Raw genomic sequence first — 16,936 nt, 5'->3', positions numbered from 1 at the left:
CATCTGGTCACCCTACACGTTGTACTTTAAAGATGGTGGTAGGCGCGGTTTCGGTGACTGATGCCCGTCATCAGAATTTGAGAAGCCTCTGAGCTTCCCGTTCAATTAAGAAAATCCCGCCCATTCGCCGCATCCTATGCTCCGTTTTCTCGTCCTGCGCCGGAAGATGCTTCGATGGTTCCACACGGGAACGTCCCACAACGAGGCAACGGCGACCGCGGAGGGTGGCGAGCGAGAGGATGACCTCTTTTCTTAATAATGGAAGTCTGCACACGGTTATTGTTTTTAATGTGTAACTTCATGTTGTAGGCAGCAAAACTAAAACTACTAAAAAATAAAATAGAATTTGTATAACCTCGCCCCCACCGGCCCTCTCTCTCTGAGATAGGTTGGGCTTGTTTCAGGCTCGGTTTCAAAGACAGCACCGCCTTTTTCTTTTTCCTCATGAGACTTGGAGCTGGGACCCCTGGTTTCAGATCCCAGCTCTGGGTGGGGAGAGGAGGATAGTGGGTTACGGCAGTGGGGGCTGGGAGCCAGGACTCCTGGGTTCCATCCCCAGCTCTGGGAGTAGAGTGGGGGCTGGTGGGTTAGAGCAGGGGGGCTGGGAGCCAGGACTCCTGAGTTTTCTCCCCAGTTCTGGGAGAGGAGTGGGGGCTAGTGGGTTAGAACAGCAGGGGTTGGGAGCCAGGACTCCTGGGTTCTCTCCCCAGATCAGGGAGGGGAGTGGGGAGTAGTGGGGTTAAAGCAGGGGGGCTGGGAGTCAGGACTCCTGGGTTCTCTCCCCTCAGCCTCTCGCAGGCACGTACTCATGGCAATTGGTGCCCCCCAGGTTGGGCCCGCACTTCAGTGTGTAGGAAAACTGCAAGTGGCCATGTGCGAGGTGGCAGATATGCCTGACATCCCTGCCAACCTCAAGGTAAGTGTAGCAGCGGCCTAGGAGGTCATCGTCCCATGGGTCACTGTCCCACACTTCTGTTTCCATTTTGGGCAGCGCCGGCAGCATCACCGGCCCAAAGTCCAGGTCTTTGAACCAGATGGGGTCGTTATCTTCCTCAATGGAGCCCGTCCGCAGCCGTCGGCCTTGGAACAAGAACCTGACGTAGGCGTCAGTGTCGGACGTGGGGTCCCCCCACAGGTCTTTGGCCCGCAGCACATGGACCTTCAGCCGGGCCATGCCCCGCTTGAGCGAGCAGCACATGGAGTTGGTGAGGGGGTTGCTGAAGCAGTAGCATTTGCAGGGGTCCCAGGGGTCGGCCTGGCCCCCCTCTGGGCAGCTACGAGGGCAACTCCTCCTCCGTCCCCGCTCAGCCACGTACTCCTTCACTGCCTGCCTCAGCGCCTCCCGCCTGGGGTCGTCTGGCTCCACCAAGGTGTGGATGGGCATCAGGGAGTAGGAGACAAGGCCGGGGCTGGTTTTGAGGCTCTCCATCCAAGCCGAGAAGACCCCAGCGTCTTGCTTGGTGGAGAAGAGCAGGTCGGCATGGCCGTGGCCGCCCGTCACCTCGGCGCGGTGCTCCATGTAGGCCGCCTGGGAGCGCCACTTGTGCCAGCGGCTGCTCCCCTCACGGCACTTAGAGTTTGAGGAAAGTGAACTCAAGCCCAGGTTCAGTGAGAACTGTGAGGCCAGGCACTCCTTGATGTCGGAAGCCGTCAGCTCGTCCAATACCGCCCGGCAGGTCTGGGCGGCCGTCAGCTGCCGCACGCGCCCCCCCAGTGCTGCCTGGCTAACGTAGTGGGTGCCGTACGTGGCCAGGAGGGGCCGGTATGCGGCTGAGTCGTAGCTGGGTGGGAGGCGGCTCAGGGCCTGGGAGAAGTGGGGCGTCAGTGGGGGGTCTTGGGGGAGCCTCAACCTGGCCAGAGGGGAAAGAGGAGTTAGGAGCCAACCAGAGAGATCCCTGGCACCTTTCCCCTTGAAAAAGTAGCCCCACCTTCCCCGGTGTCCACTCTGTGGCATCCCTAGCAGTCAGTGCTAACCTTATCGCCTCAATGCAGTGCTGGAGGTGCTGTGCTCCAGAGAGCAGGGCAGGGGGCCAGCAGGGGGCACTGTGCTGCAGGGAGCAGGGTGGGGGCCAGCAGGGGGCACTGTGCTGCAGGGAGGGAGTGGGGCTTAGCAGGGGGCGCTGTGCTGCAGGGAGCAGGGTGGGGGCCCAGCAGGGGGCGCTGTGCTGCAGGGAGCTGGGTGGGGGCCAGCAGGGGGCGCTGTGCTGCAGGGAGCAAGGTGGGGGCCAGCAGGGGGTGCTGTGCTGCAGGGAGGGAGTGGGGCTTAGCAGGGGGTGCTGTGCTGCAGGGAGCAGGGCAGGGGCCAGCAGGGGGCGCTGTGCTCCAGAGAGCAGGGCAGGGGGCCAGCAGGGGGCATTGGGCTGCAGGGAGCAGGGCAGGGGGCCAGCAGGGGGCATTGGGCTGCGGGGAGCAGGGCAGGGGCCAGCAGGGGGCGCTGGGCTGCAGGGAGCAGGGTGGGGGCCCAGCAGGGGGCATTGGGCTGCGGGGAGCAGGGTGGGGGCCCAGCAGGGGGCATTGGGCTGCGGGGAGCAGGGCAGGGCCCAGCAGGGGGCGCTGTGCTCCAGAGAGCAGGGCAGGGGGCCAGGAGGGGGCATTGGGCAGCAGGGAGCAGGGCAGGGGCCAGCAGGGGGCACTGCAGGGGATTCTCACCTGTAATACACACAAGACACCTCGTGGCGTATGAACATGTACTTGTCCTGCAGCTCCTTCTGGTAGGCATAACCAGCGAGCCGGGATTGGGACCCCCCCAGGGCCAGGACTGGGGACTCATCCGGCAGCCCCAGCTCCAACTTCCAGTCATTTTTCACATCCGATGCTATTGCCCGGGCCACGTCCACGGCTGACTCTGCCACCGAGCTGCTGAGGTCCCGGTTGCACCAGCTGTGGACCCTCCAGTCGACCACGGGCAGAGGCACCCTCTGCAGCTGCCCCCCCTGCAGCGGGTTCCGGCACAGGCTGCAGGTGCCGTTTGGGCCGCGCCATAAGCTGGTGTCCACCAGGTAGGCCCCTGTCCACTCCAGCGTGGTGATGTCGATGCCCTCCCCCACCAGGTTGTGTGCAGGCACAAAGGCCATGTTCTCATCGCACACCTCAGCTTTGCCCGTGTAGCAGTAGGGGGAGACCCCCGGGAGAAGGAACAGGAGGAGGAGAGGGATGAAGGCACCGGATCTGGGCATGGCTAGTGTGATAGGATCCCTCACCTGGTCTCTGAGCCTCCCTGGAGGGAGAGAACAGAGAGAGCCTTCATTAACTACAATCCAGTGGCAGGCAGTTCCACAGGCACATCACATCCTAACAGCATCACAGCAGCCTCCATGCTGCTACAACCCTCCGTATATCTGAGATGAGACATCTGCAGTACATCTATGCTGTAACCTGCCCCACCTTGTCCTCCGAACCTAAAGGAGAATTGCTGCTGGGTGTGAACAGTATAGGGGCTATGACACACACAGGCTGGCAGTTCTGATTCTGTCCGCTAGGGTGCACTGGGTTTAGTTGTGTGTAGTAGGGGACGTGAGACACATGGCGGGGGGGGGGGTAGTTCACATTGGTCTCTCTCTCTCTCTCTCTCTCTCTCTCTCTCTCTCACAAACACACACACACAGAGCACCTGATTCCCTCCAGCAGGGGGCAACAGGGACAGAGAGACAGATGGACAGATGCCCTTGTCCCGAATTCCCTTCACATCTTACATCCTAAATTGCTTTATGTGCCAGGATCCCTCACTCGATACTGAGATGCAGCCAGCTCTGGGGTGGGGCAGTTGAATTATAGCCGCACACACAACACTGCACAGGGACAGCTCGCCCAGCTCCGGGATGCAGCCACCTCTGGAGCGGGGCACCATGGAACAGCCACCCAGAGAGCCCTGGGAAGCACCAGCATGGGCACTGGGGTACGATGCTCCCCCACCTACCCACACAGACCCCTGCATACCAGCCACTCCCTCCCTCTGGCCCCCCTGCCCATCCCGTCCCACCGGGCTCCCTGCCCACAGGTTACCTGGGCGAGCAAAGCGTAGGGCTCCCAGCTGGGGATCGGGGCACGTTCCCTGGCCACTGGCTGCTGCCTGCCCCCGCGGCTCCCAGTGCCGAGTGACTCCCGGAGCTGCCCACTCCAGCCTGTATGGGAGCCGCGGAGTTTCCAGGGGCCGCTCCACCCATGCCAGGCACAGCTGTCAGCGCTGGGAGAAAGAGGGACTTTCCCTGGACTGGAGCGGCCTGGATCCTGATCCCAGTGTGAATCCAAAGTGGAGTCTAGGGGCTGGGAGCCAGGACTCCTGGGTTCTCTCCCAGGCTCTGGGAGGGGAGTGGGGTTGAGTGGTTAGAGGAGGGGCAGCTGGGAGCCAGGACTCCGTGGTTCTCTCCCTGGCTCTGGGAGAGGAGTGGGGTCTGGTGGGTTGGAGCAGGGGGGGCTGGGAGCCAGGGCTCCTGGGTTCTCTCCCTGGTGCTGGGAGGGGAGTGGGGTTGAGTGGTTAGAGCAGGGGGAGCTGGGAGCCAGGACTCCTGGGTTCTCTCCCTGGCTCTGGGAGGGGAGTGGTTAGAGCGGGGGAGCTGGGAGCCAGGACTCCTGGGTTCTATTCAAAGCCAAGGACTTGCTGGGGAGCCGGGCTGTATTTGTGGGCGCTGGGGCACCCCCCGGGGCAGTGCTGTGGCCCCCGCCCTGGACCCCGGCAGGGGCAGCTCCAGCCCCGCGGGTGGCAGAAATCCGAGCACGACGCCAAAGCATCTGACTCGCGGCTGCTTCAGCCAAAGGCTTGAATTTTATTTCGGGGCAACGTCAGCGGGCGGGGGCGGGGCCAGCCCGGGGCGGAGGGAAGAAAAGAAACTGAACGACACCCGGCCAAGCCGCCCCCAGGGGCGGGGGTGGGGACACTGAGCAAGGGGTAGGGAGAGTGGGAGGGTTTAGACACTGGAGGGGGGGGCTTTCTCCCGGCCGCCCCCCACCTCCCCCTGGCTGGGGGGGGGGGGAGCCCGCCCTATACGTGCTTGTGGCAGAATCTGTGGGCAGCTGAGCCCCTCTCCTCCTGCCCCCATGTGTGTGCCAAGAACTGGGGGGACCCGAGCCCCCCACCCTCATGTGTGTGCTGCGATTGGGGGGAGGGGCAAACCTGTCTCCTTGCCCCCCATTTGTGGGCTGGGATCTGGGGTTCAGGAAGGAATTTTTCATGGGTGGGGTGGGTAGGGTGACCAGACAGCAAATGTGAAAAATCGGGACGGGTGGGGGGTGGGTTATGGGAGCCTATATAAGAAAAAGACCCAAGAATCGGGACTGTCCCTATAAAATCGGGACATCTGGTCACCCTAGGGGTGGGAGGGCCAGTAGGGAGTGGGGGAAGAAATGGGGGAGGGGCAGTGGGGGTAGAACAGGGGGAGAAGGAGGGGCTCGGGGGTCAGTGGGGAGCTGAGGGCCCAGGGCTAGGGCAGGGGATTTGCACAGCGACACACCAGGGCGGCTGAGTCAGCTCTCCATTTTCTTTATGGTGTGAGAAGCTCACACTCTCACCGCTCCATTGCTACCCGCTGAGCCCCGTCACCCCCCGGTGAGACAGAGCCCACCCAGCTGCTGGCGAAATGAGGTCACAGCAGATGGCCCCTGGGGGAGAGGGAAGACCCCTGGCTGCAGGGGCGAGGTGGTGCTGCCTGCCCCCGCGGCTCCCAGTGCCGAGTGACTCCCGGAGCTGCCCGCTCCAGCCTGTATGGGAGCCGCGGAGTTTCCAGGGGCCGCTCCACCCATGCCAGGCACAGATGTCAGCGCTGGGAGAAAGAGGGACTTTCCCTGGACTGGAGCGAGGGGGAGATGGCTGGATCCTGATCCCAGTGTCAATCCAAAGTGGAGTCTAGGGGCTGGGAGCCAGGACTCCTGGGTTCTCTCCCTGGTGCTGGGAGGGAAGTGGGGTTGAGTGGTTAGAGCGGGGGAGCTGGGAGCCAGGACTCCTGGGTTCTATTCAAAGCCAAGGACCTGCTGGGGAGCCGGGCTGTATTTGCAGGGCCGCCCAGAGGGGGGGGGGCAAAGGGGGCAATTTGCCCCGGGCCCCGGGCTCCGCAGGGGCCCCCAAGAGAAGAGCGGAGGCTCCCGCCTCCGCCCCTCTCCTGGAGCCCTGGCACATCAAGCGCCGAGTCTCCGGCCGAGCCCCTGAGCCCCGCCCCGCTCCGACCCGCGTGGTCAGGGGGCGGGGCTGGGAGCTCCGGGCTGAGCTCAGCTGCCTCCGCTCGGTGTGGAGCTCACAGCCCTGTCCCCTCACCACGCGGCTCTGAGTGGGACGGAGCTCAGGCCCCGCAGGAGACGCGCTCGGGTAAGAGGCTGGGGCTGGGGCCGGGGCGGGGGGGACCCGCCGCCGCCGAAGCGCAGCCCGGTCTTCGGCGGCGGGGGGCCCCTTCTGTTCCGGGACCCGCCGCCGAAGTGCCCCGAAGGCCCGCGGCAGGGACCCCCCCCCCGGCTGCCGAATTACCGCCGAAGACCAGGCTGCGCTTCGGCGGCGGGTCCCGCTTCGGCGGTAATTCGGCGGCGGGGGGCTCCCGCCGCAGGTCTTCGGGGCACTTTGGCGGCGGGTCCCGGAACGGAAGGGCCCCCCGCTGCCGAAGACCCGGGCTCCCGGAATCCTCTGGGCGGCCCTGTGTATTTGTGGGCGCTGGGGCACCCCCGGGGCAGTGCTGTGGCCCCCGCCCTGGACCCAGGCAAGGGCAGCACCAGCCCCGCGGGTGGCAGAAATCCGAGCACGACACCAAAGCATCTGACTCGCGGCTGCTTCAGCCAAGGGCCTGAATTTTATTTCGGGGCAACGTCAGCGGGCGGGGGTGGGGGCGGGCCCAGCCTGGGGGGAGGAAGAAAAGAAACTGAACGACACCCGGCCAAGCCCCCCCCCGGGGGGCAGGGGTGGGGGCGGGGACACAGATCAAGGGGTAGGGAGATTGGGAGGGTTTAGACACGGGGCGGGGCTGAGCCTTTCTCCCGGCCGCCCCCCACCTCCCCCGGGCCGTGCCAAGATCGGGGCTGGGGGGGGGGAGCCCGCCCTATACGTGCTTGTGACAGAATCTGTGGGCAGCTGAGCCCCTCTACCCACCCCCATGTGTGTGCGCCAAGAACTGGGGGGACCCGAGCCCCCTCCTCCTGCCCCCGTGTGTGTGTCAAGAACTGGGGGGACCCGAGACCCCCACCCCCATGTGTGTGCCAAGAACTGGAGGGACCCGAGACCCCCACCCCCATGTGTGTGCTGCAATTGGGGGGGGGCAAACCTGTCTCCTTGCCCCCCATTTGTGGGCTGGGATCTGGGGTTCAGGAAGGAATTTTTCATGGGTGGGGTGGGTAGGGTGACCAGACAGCAAATGTGAAAAATCAGGACGGGGTTGGGGGGTAATAGGAGCCTATATAAGAAAAAGACCCAAGAATTGGGACTGTCCCTATAAAATGGGAACATCTGGTCACCCTCAGGGTGGGAGGGCCAGTAGGGAGTGGGGGAAGAAATGGGGGAGGGGCAGTGGGGGTAGAACAGGGGGAGAAGGAGGGGCTCGGGGGTCAGTGGGGAGCTGAGGGCCCAGGGCTAGGGCAGGGGATTTGCACTGCGACACACCAGGGCGGCTGAGTCAGCTCTCCATTTTCTTTATGGTGTGAGAAGCTCACACTCTCACCCCTCCATTGAGCCCCGTCACCCCCCGTGAGACAGAGCCCACCCAGCTGCTGGCGAAATGAGGTCACAGCAGATGGCCCCTGGGGGAGAGGGAAGACCCCTGGCTGCAGGGGCCAGGTGGGGCGAATTGCTTGTCCTGGAACGTCCCTCTGAGCTAACCCTGGGCCGCTCTGTAGTTCCCAGGGCCCTGGGGGACGTAGTCCAAGCAGTGGGGCCCGCCCAGGCTGGGACCACACACCAGGCTGTACCGGAAGTCCAGCCGGCCGTGGTTCAGGTAGCAGACCCGCAGGTGACCCTCTCCAGAGCGCAGCGGCTCGTCGCACGTCCCCAGCAGGTCGTCGTCGTACTTGTTGTCCTCGTCCCAGACCTGGAGGCGGAGCTGGCTGGTCTCCGCCACCCGCACGTGCCCCAGGTCCAGGTGGACGCCCCAGACCGGGTTGTCAGTGTTCCACACGGTTGCTGTCCGCACCTCCCGGTCCTGGAAGGAGACCTTGACGTAGGCGTCGGTGCCGCTGGTGTAGTCGCCCCACAGGCCGCTGGCCCGCTCCACCGTCACCGTCAGTTTCCCCAGGCCGCGCTCCCGCGAGCAGCACATGGTGTTGGTGGAGCCGTCCCCGGGGCAGACGCAGGAGCAGGAGTCATGGGCGCTGCGCCGGGTCCCCGGCGGGCAGCTGTGGGTGCAATTCCTCCACAGGGCCCTCTCGGTGACATAATCGCTCACTGCCTGCCTCAGCGCCTCCCGCTTGGGGTTGCTCTGCCTCACCAAGGTGTGGATGGGGTGCAGCGAGTAGGACACCAGGCCAGGGCTGGCTTTGAGGCTCTCCATCCAGGCCGAGAAAACCTCGGCATCCTGCCCCTCAGAGAACAGCAGGTCGGCGTGGCTGTTGCCGCCCGTCACCTCAGTGTGACGCTCACTGTAAGTCTCATGGAAGCTCCGCTTGAAGTTCTGCTTCTTCTTCTGCTCCTCACACTGGCTGAAGGCCGCCTCGGCCTTGCCCTTCCCGCCCCCGATGCTGACGGAGGCCTCCAGGCTCAGACAGTCCTTGACCTCGTCAGCCGTCACCCCGTCCAGCGCCGCCTCGCAGACCCTCACAGCCGTCACGTCCCGCACCCGGCCCCCCAGCTGCAGCTGGGACACGTAGTGGGTGCCGTAGGTGTTGATCAGCTGACGGTACTCGAGGCGTGAGCTGTGGGTGTAATCCTCCGGGAGGTCCCTCAAGGCCCGGGTGAAATGGCTGGTGAGCGGAGGTTTGTGGGTAACGCGGAACCTGGGAGAGAGAAATGGCCACCATGTGACGTACCGTCGGACATTGGTGTTTTGTGGGGGTAGAGCTCAGTGTTATAGATCCAAAGACTCTAAGTCCAGAAGGGCCCATTCTGGTTATCTAGTCTGACCTCCTGGATAACACAGGCCAGAGAAGTGCCCTGAATGAATTCCCGTTTGAACCAGAGCCTAAGAAAAAACATCCATCTCGATTTACAAATTGGCCATGATGGAGAATCCACCACAGCCCTTGGTAAATCGTTCCAGTGATTAAGCCTGTCACTGTTACAAAAATCACACCTTATTTCCCATCTGAATTTGTCTATCTTCAACTTCCAGCCACAGGATCATGTTAGACCTTTCCCTGCTAGACTGAAGAGCTCATGACCAAAGGTTTGCTTCCCATGGTAGTTTAGTCTTGTATCTTGCCTGCATCTCTACTGAACTGACACGAGATTCAATTATTTTTACACAGGTTACACTGGACGCTCGGAGAACATAATAATGTATATTATACGCTTGTGATCTCATTGCTTGTAACTCCCAACTCCCGCCATGGCCTACAATCATGTGCCTGGCAGCCTGACTCGGTTTTCCCTCTTGGACAGTTCAAGAAACTCAATGAGCACCTCTGTCCATTCCTATCCCTCCTCTGGTTGTCAATGAACAAACATTCAAAATAAAGTTTCGAGTCCGTGCAAAAGTCCACACAACCAAGTTTTCACTTCCTCTTCCCAGGCCTCACCAAACCAGAGTCTGAGCATTCTCCCGCTTGTTGTGGCCTCCTGCTTCTCATTATAGGACCATCCTCCTGATCTCCGCCAGATGTGGCTCCTGCTTTTCTCTGGGTTGGTTTGCCACCGCTTATTTCCTTATATGAAAGATTTCAGCTGGCTAAACCAATGCCTAGGAGGAATTCTGTCTTCTGTCAACATTACAGACCTCATATGCCAAGCTAGATAACACCGGTGGCCATAAAACAGCCCTATGCAGCATATAACATTAAGAACATAAGAATAGTCATACTGGGTCAGACCAGAGGTCCATCTAGCCCAGTATCCTGTCTTCTGACAGTGGCCAATGCCTGGTGCCCCAGAGGGAATGAACAGGGCAATTTTGAGTGATCCATCCCTGGTCATCTAGTCCCAGCTTCTTGCAGCTGGAGGGTTAGGGACACCCAGAGCATGGGGTTATGTCCCTGCCCATCTTGAATAATAACCATGGATGGACCTACCCTCCATGAACTTATCTAATATATTTTGAATGCTGTTATACTTTTGGCCTTCACAACATGCCCCGGCAACGAGTTCCACAGGTTGACTGTGTGTTGTGTGAAGAAGTACTTCCTTTTGTTTATTTGAAACCTGCTGCCTATTAATTTCCTCGGGTGACCCCTGGTTCTTGTATTATGTGAAGGGGTAAATAACCCTTCCCCATTCACTTTCTCCAGACCAGTCATAATTTTATAGGCCTCTGTCATATCTCCCTTCAGTCGTCTCTTTTCTGAGCTGAACGGTCTTTTTAATCTTTCCTCCTATGGAAGCGGTTCCATACCTCTGGACCGTTTCCGTTTGTAAGAAATCTTTTTTGAGATGGGGCAACCACAACTGCACACAGCATTCAAGGGATGGGCCTACCATGGATTTATATAGTGGCATTGAGATATTTTCTATTTTATTAGCTAGTCCTTTCCTAGCCGTTCCTGGTGGCTTAGACTATTTGCGGTTAGTCTACCTTGTGAAAGAAGTAAGTACATTTCTGCAAACGTGCGCCCTTACCTTGAGGGCGCCCCCTCATGCCTGGGCACGGCATTGCAGGGGACTTTGCCTCTGGAGGCTACTGTCTCAGCTGCAGTGATATATCCCAGCTGGTCTCTTCCCTGGACACCCTTGCTGGGTCTTCTGTGTCTCAACTCTCCGGCCAAGTCCCCTGGCAGGGTTCAGCTCTAGGGGACTCAGTTCATCCCCCTTGTCTGGGTACTGATCCACACTGGACTTTTTCCTGCTGGGTGTCCAAGTACCACTTAAACTAACCGTCTGGCTTTCATGGGCTCCAGGCCTATCACATCTGGGTTCTCACCGCACCTGGCTCAGGGCTCCTCTCCTCTCCTCTCCTCTCCTCTCCAGGAGGTAACCTACAGCTCTGCTTTCTGGCCACTGCCACTTCCAAACAACTGGATCTTCCTCCTCATCAGGAACTCACCTTGTTCCTCTATCTTGGGTCTCTGCTTCCACTAGGTTCCCAGCTCTGTTTAAGTAGTGTCCTCCCTGCTTCACCACCACAGCTGGGGTCAGCCCTCCTAATCAAGCCCCAGGACACCCAGCAGGTTTTACTAACTAGCTCTGATCTTGCCAGCTCATCAACTGAGGGCTAGCTCCTAAATCACAGGCCAAACTGAGCCCAGCTTGCTTCATAGGGCCGGTTGGCTGGTGTCAGTACTTTGAGGGTTCGTGCTCTGCATAGGAGAGTTGATATAAATCTTTAAGTGCTGGTCGTAAACGTGCTCAGTGGCAGATTGTAGATCTAAAAGTCTTTTGCTCCATGGGTAACCTAGCCAGCAAGTATGTCATCTGTGACTATGCTATGGAGGGCCACAAACAATCTCCTCAAAGTGAAGATTTCTTTAACCAGAAACTTTGCAAGAAAAAACTCGGTGTCAAACTACCCCACAAGGGAATCTAGGAAAGTCCCTATTAAAATAAAAACCTTTAAAAAGCTTGCACCACGGACCTATCTTTGTTGGCTCGGCTTGAAGGAGAACATAGATGGTTGGGAAATGTTCTCCAGAAGATTGGTCTAACACTTATGTTTCCTGCTGATAATCTTCCTATTCCTTAAATGCTTAAAGATGGCCAAGGCTGATGTGTATTTGTAAATGCTTTCTTGCTACATCCACACATTTGTGTCATACGTTCATGACAGCGTTGTTAGGCGAATAGCAAGACAGTTTGAGTAATAATCATGTAACAAGATCCAATGGCTGGAGGTTGAAGCTACACAAATTAAGAGTGAAAATAAGGTATACGTTTTCAGTAGTGAGGGGAATCAATCTCTGGAACTTCTACTAATCACTCTCAACTGAGACTTCACAAGCAACCAATGACTGACCTTCACCCTCATCCCCAGCCTTCACCAGCACCAACCCCTGTGTGACATTGCACCCTATAATGCTTTATAGAAATATGCTTATGAGTGTAAATATGACATAACTGGAATATGTTTTATGCTAGATATGCCATGTAACATATCTTTGCAAAGGTTATGATCTACTGAATGTATTCATCCTATTTGTATGCATGTATCATTTTTATATCTGAAGTTATGAGTGTTGGCTCTATGCTTGTATTTAAAGTGTTTGCAATAGGAAGTACATAAGGCAGATTTAGTCAATATAGTGTGAAGGGGTTATTCAAGTAGTTGGGAGTACTTAGCTAACAATGGACTTTGGGAGATGCCAATCCACATATGAGCTTCCCTGAGAACATTCAAACTAACATGTAAACAATGGCGTAGGCCTGAAAAAGCGGAATCATCCATAGACATGTGACTTGCCCAGGTGGCCACAGACTCCATCTTGTTGTTGTGATTTTGCACAGGAGAACAAAGGAGTTTCCACCCACAAGAGAGAGAAGATAAAAGGCCCTGAAAACCCCTCCGTTTTGTCTTTGGCTGGCTCACAAAATAGCCTCTCCTCCCCAAGGAGCTGCCTGAAAGAACCTGGAACGAAGGACAGTAACTACAGGGGTGTGAGTGATCGCTGGACCCAGACTAGGAAGGAGTCTAGTCTGTGTGTAGTGGGGCGCTTGCCCCACTCCTTGAGAATTTAGGCTGCAGCAAGCCAGTGGGCCTGTGCAGACAGGCAGCCAATAAGAAAAGGGCTTACTGGGAGCCAATCAGGGCCCAGACTGGAGACAGCCAATCAGGGCCAGGCTCAGCCCTATAAGAAGGATGCCCAGGAAGGGAGCAGGCAGTCTGTCCCAGGCCTTCGAGAGGGGAAGGTCTGGCCCCAGACCTGGAAGACTAGTAGCTGGGACAGCACGGCACAGTGCTGGGCAGGCCCGGGGGAGCAGAAGGGAACTCCAGCCCGGTGTCTACCAGGCTGCAGGCCCTGAGGGGAAGGGCCTAGTGGGTACGAGGGGCCGAAGGGGAAGCGGCCCAGGGACAGGGACAGATGGAGGGAGAGAAGGAGGGCAGGGAAGCTGCCACTAGAGGGTCCCTGGGTTGGGACCCAGAGTAGTGGGCGGGCCTGGGTCCCCCCCTTCTCCCTGGCCTTACACCCGGCCGACGGGAGTGGCCGTCTAGGGCTGCACCAACCCCCTGCCAAGAGGGGTGTGACTTTGGGGGTGCAGTTGCTCACATCGGCCAGGGTCCAGAGAGGCAGCTGATTGACACCCCCCCCCGGAAGGGGGTGTGGATGGACTAAAGGGCATTGCAGGAGGGCAGTGGTCTGGAAGAGGATGCAGCGAGCGGGAGAATGACACGGGCTCAGATGCCAACCAAGGGTGAAATAACGGGCGGGACCCTACCAGGAGAGGATGCTCCACTGGACTGAGCTAATCCCGGAGTCACCAGCGGGAGGCGCTGCGGTGGTGAGTCCCAACCCCATCACGCTGTGAAATAAGCTTATTGGAAGGTGAGATTTACCTGCATTTAGTTTCCTACTTTATTAGGCTTAGACTTGCGTGTTTTTGTTTTATTTGATTGGCAATTTACTTTGTTCTGTCTGTTATTACTTGGAATCACTTAAATCCTACTTTTTATATTTAATAAAATCACTCTGCTTCTTAATTAACCCAGAGCAACTAATTTATATCTGGGGGAGCAAACAGCTGTGCATATCTCTCTATCAGTGTGATAGAGGGCGGGCAATTTATGAGTTTACCCTGTATAAGCTTTATACAGAGTAAAATGGAATTATTTGGGGTTTGGACCCATTGGGAGCTGGGTGTCTGGGTGCTAGAGACAGGAGCACTTCTTAAGCCGTTTTCAGTTAAGCCTGCAGCTTTTGGAGGTTGTGGTTCAGACCAGACGTGTCTGGCTCAACAAGGCAGGGTACTGGAGTCCCAAGGTGCCAGGGAAAACAGGCTTAGAAGTAGTCTCGGCACATCAGGTGGCAGGCCCAAGGGGGTCTCTTTGACCCAAGCTGTCACACCCTGATCCCCCTCACCGCCCGCCTTCAGGAACAACCAACCCCTGACCGTGCCCCTCACCCTCAGCCTTCACCGGCACCCAGCACACAACCTCTAATCTTCACGCTAACCCCTACCTCTAGTCTCCCTCTCCCTCCTGCCCCTCCCCTGCCCCTTACGTATAGTATGCGCAGGACACCTCGTGGCTGGTGAAGCTGTACTTGTCTTGCTGAGACTTCTCCGTGCTGAACTCTGCCAGTTTGGAGTGCGAGCCGGCCAGCGTCACCTGGGCGTTGGCACTGGGCTTCACCTCCACCTCCAGCCCCACCTTCCAGTCATTCTGTACCACGGCGCCCGCCGCACGGACCATGCCCAAGGCTGACTCCTTCACGGTGCTGGAGAGCTTCCTGCGGCATGAGACCTTCTCCCTCCAGTCTGCCGCGGCCAGCGGCAGCCTCTGCAGCTGCCCCTCCAGCAGTGAGTTCAGACACAGGGTGCAGGTCCCATCCTGGCGCTGCCAGCGGCTGCTGTCCACCAAGTAGGCCCCTTTTCTACCCAGCGTGGTCACGTCAATGCCCTCTCCTGCGAGATTGTGCCCAGGAACAAAAGCCGTGTGCTCCTCACACTCCTCAGCTGTGGCCGTGTGACAATGAGTGGAGACCCCAGGGAGGAGAATGAGGAGGAGGGGGAAGAAGGAGATGGGTCTGCACATGGTCGAGAGGGGATGTCAGTCTCTGAATGACCCTGCAGGGAAAATCACGGAGAGATTCTGCATTAACAACAATCCTGTGGCTGGCAGTTCCACAGGTTAACACGCTGTTAAAATTACATTCACACTGAGCTCCTCAAAGCAGGGCCCAAATACCAGTGAAATTGGGAGTCTGGGTGCCTTGCACATCTCCTATATCCAGAGTTAACACTTTTCTTTTAGGCGCACTGCGGTTAGTTTAGACCCACGGGTTCAGCTAGCCCACTATCCTGCCCCCCACCCCCGCCACCCTGGATCAGACCCATGGGCCTATCGAGTCCCGTATCTTGCCCCTCCCCATACTCTGTACCAGAGGGCGGGACTATGCCCCTGACATGCTGTTTGTGGGTCGCAGGGGCTGACGTTGAAGGTGTGAATATCTCTCTGGCGCAGGATGTCTCAGAACATGAAACAGAAACTCAGAGTGAAGCTGGAGAGGTGTGGGGGTGGAGTGTCACCCCAGCTTGTGTCTGTGTGTTTCCACTCATCACACACAGGCGGGAGCTCTGACCCGTGGAAAGAAAGACATTAAAGAGGAATTTTGACCCACGGCCCCCTGCTCTCCCTGCCCTGGGCTCCCTGCAACCAGCTCAGCTGGTACCCTTCAACCCCAACCCGCAGCCCCTGCTAATGCAGAACTGGGCCCCTCTCACCCCACAGCTCAGCTGGTACCCTTCAACCCCAACCCGCAGCCCCTGCTAATGCAGAACTGGGTTCCCCCCACCCCCACAGCTCAGCTGGTACCCTTCAACCCCAACCCGCAGCCCCTGCTAATGCAGAACTGGGCCCCTCTCACCCCACAGCTCAGCTGGTGCCCATCAATCCCAAGCTGCTGCCCCTACTATCACAGAACTGGGTTCCCCCCACAGCTCTGCTGGTGCCAATCAATTTTCAAGATCCTTTCAGTATGATAAACAGAATCATATAAGATGATTAGATAGATGGGGTGTATGGGGATGGATAGTGAGACAGAGAGATAGATAGATAGAACGTCTTCACATCTTAAACTCTTCCTTTCTCTGGGGTCTAGAGCGGGTAGAAAGAAACGATGTGACAGATCTCAGAGTGAAGCTTTCCACATCCCCAGTTAGTGCTAATGAGAAAGGCTTGATGTTTGGGGGGAAGGGGGGTTGGGAGTCAGGACACGGGGGTTCTCATCCTGGCTGTTGGAGGGGAGTCAAGTGGGTTAGAGCAGGGGAGGAGGGAGGACCTGGGAGCCAGGACTCCTGGGTTTTGTCCAGAGCTCCAGGAGGGGCCTGGGAACCCAGAGATTCTACCCCCCAACCATTCACTCACCTGCTGGGGGTGATTGTCCTGGGGCTGGCAGGGCCGGTGAGAAAGGTCCAGGCTTGGATGGAGACGCAGCTCTGACTGGAGCGGCAGGAGTGGCACGGAGCTCTGAGGTCTCCCCCCACGCCCTCGTCACTGACGTCACAGGCGCTCTCACCCTGTCCCAGCGCCGAGCAGCTGCAGCGAGGGGCGGGGGGAAGCCTGTGGTCAGAACTGTTCTTCCTGCCTCTAGAGACTGAGGTGTGCGTCTCTAGCGCTGCCCGATGCTACGGCTTGAGTCACAGGGGCTACATGTGCCAGGCAGGGGGGCCATGACTCTAGGGGAGGGGTTACGGGAATCCGGTCCCCGTTCTGCCACGTCCCCCAGGCCCCCTTTTCTCCTGGCCTCTGCTCCATGATTCCACCCGACTGCTTCCCAGCTCTGGGATGGGCTACGTCCCAACTCCGTACCGGTCTGGGCCGTGTGGCTCCCAGTTTCCCGACCTGGGCTCCGTGACCTTAGCATTCGGCCTCAGTTTGCACCTCCCTCGGAGCAGAGGTAGCTTACAGGTGGGACCATGCTGCACCGGGATCGCCTGCCTCCCAGCCCCATCCTGGCCCAGCCTTTGTGGCTCCCCTTTTCCTGATCTGGGCTCTGGGATGAATTTTTGCATCCCCTTCCACCACCACGACTGGCCCGTGGTTCAAGCTATGAGACACCTGTGTTGGCCCTTGTGTCTCGTAAGTGTCGCCATGTCCTTGATCTGCCCCCGCTCTCTGATCTCTGCTCTGCCCCCACCAGTGCTCTGGGCACTGCAGAAGCTAGCTGATTTATGCTCCTTGTCTCCCAGCGCGAAGGCACCAGGGGAGGGGGAGGGCCAGGGGGCAGCAGGATGGAG

General features: G+C 58.6%; 2 protein-coding genes across 2 annotated transcripts; both read right to left on the bottom strand.

The window, feature by feature from the left end:
• Positions 1-679: 679 nt before the first annotated feature.
• LOC120404569 (perforin-1-like) lies at positions 680-4,213 on the bottom strand. The gene is made up of 3 exons (XM_039537334.1): positions 4,003-4,213; positions 2,650-3,217; positions 680-1,850 (listed from the first exon to the last, which is right to left on the bottom strand). Exons 2-3 carry the CDS (start codon positions 3,174-3,176, stop codon positions 785-787), a joined length of 1,593 nt encoding a protein of 530 aa, XP_039393268.1. The 5' UTR covers positions 3,177-3,217; positions 4,003-4,213; the 3' UTR covers positions 680-784.
• Positions 4,214-7,637: 3,424 nt separating this feature from the next.
• LOC120404753 (perforin-1-like) lies at positions 7,638-16,140 on the bottom strand. The gene is made up of 3 exons (XM_039537725.1): positions 16,065-16,140; positions 14,200-14,764; positions 7,638-8,895 (listed from the first exon to the last, which is right to left on the bottom strand). The coding sequence occupies exons 2-3, from the start codon at positions 14,730-14,732 to the stop codon at positions 7,782-7,784; spliced, it is 1,647 nt and encodes a 548-aa protein (XP_039393659.1). The 5' UTR covers positions 14,733-14,764; positions 16,065-16,140; the 3' UTR covers positions 7,638-7,781.
• Positions 16,141-16,936: the final 796 nt, after the last annotated feature.

This window comes from Mauremys reevesii, linkage group 4 (genome assembly GCF_016161935.1).
Source record: "Mauremys reevesii isolate NIE-2019 linkage group 4, ASM1616193v1, whole genome shotgun sequence".
In the NCBI taxonomy this organism is placed as follows: domain Eukaryota; kingdom Metazoa; phylum Chordata; order Testudines; family Geoemydidae; genus Mauremys; species Mauremys reevesii.
This window is presented reverse-complemented; position numbering and strand designations above follow the sequence as displayed.

Excerpts from the sequence above, each read along its gene's own strand:
- LOC120404753 (XM_039537725.1), bottom strand. The coding sequence starts at position 14,732 with ATGTGCAGACCCATCTCCTTCTTCCCCCTCCTCCTCATTCTCCTCCCT. Across the intron at positions 8,896-14,199 it reads GTGTCCTGCGCATACTATAC|GTTCCGCGTTACCCACAAAC; the intron begins GTAAGGGGCAGG and ends TCTCTCTCCCAG.
- LOC120404569 (XM_039537334.1), bottom strand. The coding sequence starts at position 3,176 with ATGCCCAGATCCGGTGCCTTCATCCCTCTCCTCCTCCTGTTCCTTCTC. Across the intron at positions 1,851-2,649 it reads GTGTCTTGTGTGTATTACAG|GTTGAGGCTCCCCCAAGACC; the intron begins GTGAGAATCCCC and ends CCCTCTGGCCAG.